General features: G+C 49.7%; 1 protein-coding gene across 3 annotated transcripts in view; it reads right to left on the bottom strand.

Annotated features, from left to right (window-relative positions):
* Positions 1 to 206: 206 nt before the first annotated feature.
* The window catches only part of exoc6b (exocyst complex component 6B), a 209,576-nt gene continuing 200,069 nt past the window's right edge, over positions 207 to 9,713 (bottom strand). For 2 of the 3 annotated variants that reach the window (XM_071379107.1, XM_071379108.1), the window contains 2 exons: positions 6,031 to 6,143; positions 207 to 3,058 (listed from right to left, as the gene is read on the bottom strand). In XM_071379107.1, the coding sequence (XP_071235208.1) occupies positions 2,932 to 3,058; positions 6,031 to 6,143 (240 nt within the window). In that variant the 3' untranslated portion in view covers positions 207 to 2,931. The remainder of the gene's footprint in view (positions 3,059 to 6,030; positions 6,144 to 9,713) is intronic. The other variant, XM_071379109.1, reaches the window with a different exon arrangement.

Below are 9,713 nucleotides of genomic sequence, written 5' to 3'. Positions count from 1 at the left end.
GGGTATTGTGATGTCATTATGGGATATTGTGATGTCATTATGGGGTATTGTGTGTAGATTGATGAGGGGAAAAAACAACTATTTAATCCATTTCAGAATAAGGCTGTAACGTAACAAAATGCAGAAAAAGTCAATGTGTCTGAAAAGTTTCCCGAATGCACTGTATTAGTTTAGCGATAACTAAAATAAATTAAATACTAAACAGCTTTAGTAGTCTCAGTTTGTTTTTATTAAGTATTGGTTGGTAATTGTAATATCTTTATTAGTAACATAGGATCATCATTAGTGGCTTTTAATAATACAAGGCTGTACAGTGCTTCTGTCTCTGAGAAACTAATCAATAAAGTTTAACATACAAAACATGTCTGGGTACATACCAATGACTTATATAAACCCCGGATTGCAGTTGCTATGACGCCACCGGTCGGCCATATTGGAACTCCCTAGAAGAAGCAGTCCTTCATAGGAATGAATGGAAATCTACAATATTTCAATTCAATGTTTCAAGGACAGAAATTACATGTATTTAAGTATGTTTCTGTTGTTGTAGTGGGGAGAGTAACAAAATTATACTTTAAGGAAAATGTTTTCATATACACGAGTAAACAAAACAAAAAACTGCTCTTTCCATGAGACAGACTGACCAGGTGAATCCAGGTGAAAGCTATATGATCCCTTATTGATGTCACTTGTTAAATCCACTTCAATCAGTGTAGATGACGTGGAGGAGACAGGTTATTGAAGGATTGTTAAGCCTTGAGACATGGATTGTGTATGTGTGCCGTTCAGAGGGTGAAGGGGCAAGACAAAACATTTAAAGTGCCTTTGAACAGGGTTTGGTAGTAGGTGCCATGTTTGTGTCAAGAACTGCAACGCTGCTGGATTTTTTTCACACTCAACAGTTTCCTGTGTGTATCTAGAATGGTCCACCACCCAAAGGACATCCAGCCAACTTGACAAAACTTTGGAAAGCATTGGAGTCAACATGGGCCAGCATCCCTGTGGAACACTTTCGACACCTTGTAGAGTCCATGCCCCGACCAACTGAGGCTGTTCTGAGGACGGGGGACAGACGGCTGCAACTCAATATCAGGAAGGTTTTTCCTAACGTTTGATATTCTCAGTGTATTTTTTAGCTGTAATAGAATAAACTAATGTAGACGTTAATACATGCATTTATACAGCTTCCAGAATACTTTTTTCTTCAACGGTGAGGGAGTGTCAACATATAGACACAGTGGCTTTAACACAGCGCCGCCCCCCGTCATATAAATCATTGGTACCAGGACTCTGGATTGGACGACCCTGAACCTGACAGACAGACAGACAGACAAATCGCAAACTCCCACAATCCCCATCATCCACTGGTATAAAAACAAGACAAGGCACAACACCCTCCACCTGCAAACAAACAAACAAAAACACACTTTTAATTTCCTTTTAATCTACATGTCCCTTTATGTTAGGTACGGTGGCATGCACACACACACACACACACGCGCAGAGATGCACAAACATGCTAGGGAGACAGAATGACCCCTGTGCTTTGACAGACTTGTCTGATTATTCAAATCGGCATACTCTATTTCCACACACACACACACACACACACACACACACACACACACACACACACACACACACACACACACACACACACACACACACACACACACACGCACACACACACACACACACACAGTGGCATGTGGAAGACTAGGGCTTTCCTTGGTGAGCAGTAAAATATAACAGTGAGGTGAAGGTAAAGGCTAGCGCCGATATGGAGCCAAGGCTAAGACTGTTATCCCCGTCCCTCTCTCCTCCCTCCTTCTCTCTCTCCTCCCTCCTTCTCTCTCTCCTCTCTCTCCTCCCTCCTTCTCTCTCTCCTCCCTCCTTCTCTCTCTCCTCCCTCCTTCTCTCTCTCTCCATCCTTCTCTCCTCATCCTTCTCTCCTCTCTCTCCTCCCTCCTCTCTCTCCTCCCTCCTCCCTCCTTCTCTCTCTCCTCCCTCCTCCTCTCTCTCCTCCCTCCTCTCCTCTCTCTCCCTCCTCCTCTCTCTCCTCTCTCTCCTCCCGCCATCCTCTCTCTCCTCCCTCCATCCTCTCTCTCCTCCCTCCATCCTCTCTCTCCTCCCTCCATCCTCTCTCTCCTCCATCCTGCTTTTTTATTTTATTTTTAAGGTCAGGATTCATCCCCGTTCTCCTTGACAGCATAGGGACTGTTAAGAAGTATGTTTGGACATCTCAAAACAACAGTTATCATAGGTAACCTTGTGGTAAGTTGTGTTCCTGTAGCATCAACACACTAACTGGACTACGTCGTCACACGCATCAAATACTATTATTTGACTTGAATCTTTTCGACCCAAAACGGTGTTCGTAGACACTTAAGAGACAAAATATAACATTTTCATGTCCCAAAAACCCCCAAAATACTAAACCACCCCTAAAATGAAATCCACCCGTAAAAACAATACTGGAAGACATGGTAGAGACAGAGGCTAGAGTGGCTGTGCATCATGTTTCCTCAACCAATAGGATGGTTGGGTTCAGGTCTGGTGGGCGGAGACTGATGTTCCTTAACCAACAGGATTGCGAGGTTGAAGCTCGTTGGCCAATAGGATATATGGGTTCAGGTCTGGTGGGCGGAGATAAGATTCCTTGGCTAATGAGATTGCTCCATTCAGGTCTAGTGAGCAGATATTGAGGTTGCAGTAACCAATAGGATGGCTTGTTTTAGTCCTGGTGGTATTACTTGACCAATTGAATGGCTGGGTTCAGGGATCCTTGACCAATTATATATTTTCATTCAGGTCTGGTGGGCGGAGATGAGGTTGCAGTAATCAATCGGATTGCAAGGTGGAGGTTCCTTGGCTAATAGGATCACTCCATTCAGGTCTGGTGATGTTCGTTGACCAATAGCGTTGCTCCATTCAGGTCTGGTGGGCGGAGATGAGGTTGCGTAGCTGTTTGACCACGGTGTCGATGAGTTTCTGTTTGTCTCTCTCGTTCTTCCTGAACTGAGCAAACATGTTGTTCTTACGACTGGTGTCTTTCATCCTGGAGGGAGAAAAGGAGGGAGGGAGAGGGAGGAGGAGGAAGGATGAGGGAGAGGGAGGAGGAGGGAGAGAAGGATGGAGGGAGAGAAGGATGGAGGGAGATGGAGGATGAGGAAGGATGAGGGAGAGGGAGGAGGAGGGAGAGAAGGATGGAGGGAGAGAAGGATGGAGGGAGATGGAGGATGAGGAAGGATGAGGGAGAGGGAGGAGGAGGGAGAGGGAGGATGGAGAGAAGGATGGAGGGAGAGGGAGGGAGAGCGAGGAGGAGGGAGAGGGAGGATGATTATCATCATTAGAGCTGATTCAGACTTGTTTACTCATTTCACAGCAAGATGCACAGAGCCAATCAGTACATTCCATAAGACATTTCAATACACACACACAGAGAGAGAGAGAGAGCGAGAGCGAGAGCGAGAGCGAGAGCGAGAGAGAGAGAGAGAGAGAGAGAGAGAGAGAGAGAGCGAGAGCGAGAGAGAGCGAGAGAGAGCGAGAGAGAGCGAGAGAGAGCGAGAGAGAGCGAGAGAGAGCGAGAGAGAGCGAGAGAGAGCGAGAGAGAGAGAGAGAGAGAGGAGAGAGAGGAGAGAGAGGAGAGAGGAGAGAGAGAGACAGCGAGAGAGCGCGACAGAGAGCGAGAGAGAGAGAGCGAGAGAGAGAGAGAGAGAGAGGTGAGAGAGAGAGAGGTGAGAGAGAGAGAGACAGAGAGCGAGAGAGAGACAGAGAGCGAGAGAGAGACAGAGAGCGAGAGACAGAGAGCGAGAGACAGAGAGCGAGACAGAGAGCGAGAGAGCGAGCGAGAGACAGAGAGAGAGACAGAGAGAGAGAGACAGCGAGAGAGAGACAGCGAGAGAGAGACAGAGAGCGAGAGACAGAGAGCGAGAGACAGAGAGCGAGAGACAGAGAGCGAGACATAGAGAGCGAGACATAGAGCGAGAGACAGAGAGCGAGACATAGAGCGAGAGACAGAGAGAGAGACAGAGAGAGATACAGAGAGAGAGACAGAGAGAGATACAGAGAGAGAGACAGAGAGAGAGAGCGAGAGCAAGAGAGACAGAGAGAGAGAGAGCGAGAGCAAGAGAGACAGAGAGAGAGAGAGACAGAGAGCGAGAGAGACAGAGAGCGAGAGACAGAGAGCGAGCGAGAGAGACAGAGAGAGAGAGACAGAGCGAGAGAGAGAGCGAGAGCAAGAGAGACAGAGAGAGAGACAGAGAGAGAGAGAGAGTGAGAGAGAGTGAGCGAGAGCGAGAGACAGAGAGAGAGAGCGAAAGCAAGAGAGACAGAGAGTGAGCGAGAGAGAGAGTGAGCGAGAGAGAGAGTGAGCGAGAGCTAGAGTGAGCGAGAGAGACAGAGAGCGAGCGAGAGACAGAGAGAGAGAGAGCGAGGTCCCTTGGTCTGCGAGGTGTGTGTCACATGAGAGGTGTTATGCAGCTGCTCTGTCACAGTGCAGTGCTCCACTCCAGAGCTCCAGACTAACCCCAGCATGGTGCATCCTCTGTGGGAAAACAGACCACCAGGACTGGGCCTCCAACTCATGACTCTCTGACGACCACTGACTCGCGAAGGAACATGGTGTGTGTGTGTGTAACAGTAATCTCTCTACAGTAACACAGTAGACTGATAAGGTGATAGCCATCATCACTATGGATACATAACGGTGTTGTTATAGCCATAAAAATCCCATCATTACTACAGACACTTGTCTTATCACCACGGCGATAACACCGCTATCAGCACTACCTGTTTGTGTTTCAGTGTGTCTGGGTGACTATCATCACACACAGACTGCTTCTGTTTTAATGACGCTCTCCATTATCTTTACTGGCACGCAACACACACACACACACACACACACACACACACACACACACACACACACACACACACACACACACACACACACACACACACACACACACACACACCACACCACACCACAGAGAAAACTCTTAACACACAACAACAACAAAAATTTATTTCACAACACACAGACAGGCGTGCAACTCCAGTCTCATTGCAGTACTCACAATCGAGAAATCCTGTAGGATTCAAGACAGGAGAGAGATCAGGTCAACAACCAGAAAAGGATGGACAGATGAGAGAGAGAGATGGAAGGAGTGATTTGACACCACAGGAAGGGGACGTGGGACGGGTGGATGAAGGGAACGTGGGACAGGTGGATGAAGGGAACGTGGGACGGGTGGATGAAGGGAACGTGGGACGGGTGGATGAAGGGAACGTGGGACGGGTGGAATGAAGGGAACGTGGGACGGGTGGATGAAGGGAACGTGGGACGGGTGGATGAAGGGAACGTGAGACGGGTGGATGAAGGGAACGTGAGACGGGTGGATGAAGGGAACGTGGGACGGGTGGAATGAAGGGAACGTGGGACGGGTGGAATGAAGGGAACGTGGGACGGGTGGATGAAGGGAACGTGGGTTAAGATCAAGAGAGACACAGAGGTGATGAAAGAGGAAATGGAGAGAGATGAGAGAGAGATGAGAGGAAGAGAGAGAGATGAGAGGGAGGGAGAGAGATGAGAGGGAGGGAGAGAGATGAGAGGGAGGGAGAGAGATGAGAGGGAGGGAGAGAGATGAGAGGGAGGGAGAGAGATGAGAGGGAGGGAGAGAGATGAGAGGGAGGGAGGGAGAGATGAGAGGGAGGGAGAGATGAGAGGGAGGGAGAGAGAGATGAGAGGGAGGGAGAGATGAGAGGAAGAGAGAGATGAGGAAGAGAAAGATGAGGAAGAGAGAGATGAGAGGGAGAGAGATGAGAGGGAGAGAGATGAGAGGGAGAGAGATGAGAGGGAGGGAGAGCGAGAGGAGAGGGAGAGAGATGAGAGGGAGGGAGAGCGATGAGAGAGAGAGATGAGAGGGAGGGAGAGAGATGAGAGGGAGGGAGAGAGATGAGAGAGATGAGAAGGAGGGAGAGAGATGAGAAGAAGAGAGAGAGATGAGAGGAAGAGAGAGGTATACTTACTTCTCCAGCAGTGCTAGGGCTGTGTGGGGGTTGACTCTCAGGTATTTGCAGGTTGGTCTTCCATAGTCAGCTAGATAGCTAGACCAGTCCCACTGGGTAAACAGATCTAACAACTACAGACAGACAAGAGACAGACATTCATCATGTGTCTTTCATAATAAAACACCATATATTACTGAGAGTCAAACGTTTAAGAGAAGAAAACAGGGAGAGAGAGAGCCAGAGGAGGAGAGTGATTGATAGGAGGGAGAGAGAGGGCCAGAGAAGGAGAGTGACGGACAGAAGGGGGAGAGGAGGAGGGAGAGAGAGGGCCAGAGAAGGAGAGTGACGGACAGAAGGGGGAGAGGAGGAGGGAGAGAGAGGGCCAGAGAAGGAGAGTGACGGACAGAAGGGGGAGAGGAGGAGGGAGAGAGAGGGCCAGAGAAGGAGAGTGACGGACAGAAGGGGGAGATGAGGAGGAGGGAGAGAGCGCCAGAGAAAGAGAGTGATGGATAGAATGGGGGAGAGGAGGAGAGTGATTGATAGAAGGGGGAGAGGAGGAGGGAGAGAGAGGTTCAGAGGAGGAGAGTGATGGATAGAAGGGGGGAGAGGAGGAGAGTGATTGATAGAAGGGGGAGAGGAGGAGGCAGAGAGAGGGCCAGAGGAGGAGAGTGATGGATAGAAGGGGGAGAGGAGAAGGGAGAGAGAGGGCCAGAGGAGGAGAGTGATGGATAGAAGGGGGGAGAGGAGGAGAGTGATAGATAGAAGGGGGAGAGGAGGAGAGTGATAGATAGAAGGGGGGAGAGGAGGAGAGTGATAGATAGAAGGGGGAGAGGAGGAGAGTGATAGATAGAAGGGGGGAGAGGAGGAGAGTGATGGATAGAAGGGGGGAGAGGAGGAGAGTGATGGACAGAAGGGGGGAGAGGAGGAGAGTGATGGACAGAAGGGGGGAGAGGAGGAGAGTGATGGATAGAAGGGGGGAGAGGAGAGTGATAGATAGAAGGGGGGAGAGGAGAGTGATAGATAGAAGGGGGAGAGGAGGAGAGTGATGGATAGAAGGGGGGAGAGGAGGAGAGTGATGGATAGAAGGGGGGAGAGGAGGAGAGTGATGGATAGAAGGGGGGAGAGGAGGAGAGTGATGGATAGAAGGGGGGAGAGGAGGAGAGTGATGGATAGAAGGGGGGAGAGGAGGAGAGTGATTGATAGAAGGGGGAGAGGAGGAGGGAGAGAGAGGGCCAGAGGAGGAGAGTGATGGATAGAAGGGGGGAGAGGAGGAGAGTGATGGATAGAATGGGGGAGAGGAGGAGAGTGATGGATAGAAGGGGGGAGAGGAGGAGAGTGATGGATAGAAGGGGGGAGAGGAGGAGAGTGATGGATAGAAGGGGGGAGAGGAGGAGAGTGATGGATAGAAGGGGGGAGAGGAGGAGAGTGATGGATAGAAGGGGGAGAGGAGGAGGGAGAGAGAGGGCCAGAGGAGGAGAGTGATGGATAGAAGGGGGAGAGGAGAAGGGAGAGAGAGGGCCAGAGGAGGAGAGTGATGGATAGAAGGGGGGAGAGGAGGAGAGTGATAGATAGAAGGGGGGAGAGGAGGAGAGTGATGGATAGAAGGGGGGAGAGGAGGAGAGTGATGGATAGAAGGGGGGAGAGGAGGAGAGTGATGGATAGAAGGGGGGAGAGGAGGAGAGTGATGGATAGAAGGGGGGAGAGGAGGAGAGTGATGGATAGAAGGGGGGAGAGGAGGAGAGTGATGGATAGAAGGGGGAGAGGAGGAGAGTGATTGATAGAAGGGGGAGAGGAGGAGGGAGAGAGAGGGCCAGAGGAGGAGAGTGATGGATAGAAGGGGGGAGAGGAGGAGAGTGATGGATAGAAGGGGGGAGAGGAGGAGAGTGATGGATAGAAGGGGGGAGAGGAGGAGAGTGATTGATAGAAGGGGGAGAGGAGGAGGGAGAGAGAGGGCCAGAGGAGGAGAGTGATGGATAGAAGGGGGAGAGGAGAAGGGAGAGAGAGGGCCAGAGGAGGAGAGTGATGGATAGAAGGGGGGAGAGGAGGAGAGTGATGGATAGAAGGGGGAGAGGAGGAGAGTGATGGATAGAAGGGGGGAGAGGAGGAGAGTGATGGATAGAAGGGGGGAGAGGAGGAGAGTGATGGATAGAAGGGGGGAGAGTGATGGATAGAAGGGGGAGAGGAGGAGAGTGATAGATAGAAGGGGGAGAGGAGGAGAGTGATGGATAGAAGGGGGGAGAGGAGGAGAGTGATAGATAGAAGGGGGGAGAGGAGGAGGAGAGTGATAGATAGAAGGGGGAGAGGAGGAGAGTGATGGATAGAAGGGGGGAGAGTGATGGATAGAAGGGGGGAGAGGAGGAGAGTGATGATAGAAGGGTGGAGAGGAGGAGAGTGATGGATAGAAGGGGGGAGAGGAGGAGAGTGATGGATAGAAGGGGGGAGAGGAGGAGAGTGATGGATAGAAGGGGGGAGAGGAGGAGAGTGATGGATAGAGGCTGACTACACCGCTCAATTATGGCACCCACACTGCCAACAAGCATCTGCGTTGCCAATGGCTAAAATAGAAGTCAGTTCTATTTCTGACACAGATTGCGCTGCAAGTCTTGTCTCTCCCATCTCCTCATTGGTTTATAGAAGCAGGTACCCACGTGCCATCTCCTCATTGGTTTATAGAAGCAGGTACCCACGTGCCATCTCCTCATTGATTTATAGAAGCAGGTACCCACGTGCCATCTCCTCATTGGTTATACCCACGTGGGTGACTGAAAGACGAACAAGGTCAGTGGCGGTAACGCACCTAATTTATGAAAGTTGCCAATCGCAATATAAAGTCAAGAGAAGAAAAGGACTGAAAGGAGGAGAGACAACTAGAAACGATTCGGTTGACCGTTTTATGTGTGGATTAAATGTCGGAGTAGAGGACCTTGTGCATTTCAGGTAAAATAACAACAATGTTTATATCCCAGGACAAATTAGCTAGCAACAGCAAGCTAGCTCGCTAAACATAAATGTTTAATGCTTTTTGACCTGTCCCCAAATTAATGTAATTGTTTCAGAGTTTGTTTTGATATTTTAACCTGCGTGTCGTGATCGCGTTTGGTGTGGGGGGGACAAAATACATTTATGCACTATGGCGCCCAGCCGGTTTGGGGTCCGTGTTACTGTGCCCTTTATCTGATTATATCATAGAACTACTGGCCTGATGAACTTTAGCTAACACTGAACACCCACCAACCAACCAAGTGGAGTGACTAATTCTGGACTTCCTACAAGGGTTCAAATCCAATCAGGTTTGGACAGATGATAAAGACATGAGGATTGGTTTATCTACACAATGAACATATTTTACCCATCGGTCAAAAGATACACATTTTGATTGGACACACTAGACACGAGTCACAACCCAAATCAGACAACACAAACACAAGACAAATCCCTGACCTGGGTTTGACCCCTTTCCCTAATATTGCACACACACACACACACACACGCTAGCGTAGATAAGAAGGAAGCTGGTATCATATTGATAGACGGCTTCGTGTTTTGGGGGAAGTAACTTCAAAAGCCTCCCGTTGCCTCGTTACTCCACACACAGATAGGACTTAGGCTCAGGTACTGTGGATTTGCATCGGAATCAGAGAGGAGATCTCTTTCTTCTCAAATCACACACACTACATCTCAGAGAGAGAGAGAGACAGAGA

Source organism: Salvelinus alpinus, chromosome 31 (assembly GCF_045679555.1).
Source record: "Salvelinus alpinus chromosome 31, SLU_Salpinus.1, whole genome shotgun sequence".
NCBI classification, from domain to species: domain Eukaryota; kingdom Metazoa; phylum Chordata; class Actinopteri; order Salmoniformes; family Salmonidae; genus Salvelinus; species Salvelinus alpinus.
The sequence above is the reverse complement of the archived record's forward strand: the minus strand, read 5'-3'. Positions and strand labels throughout refer to the sequence as shown.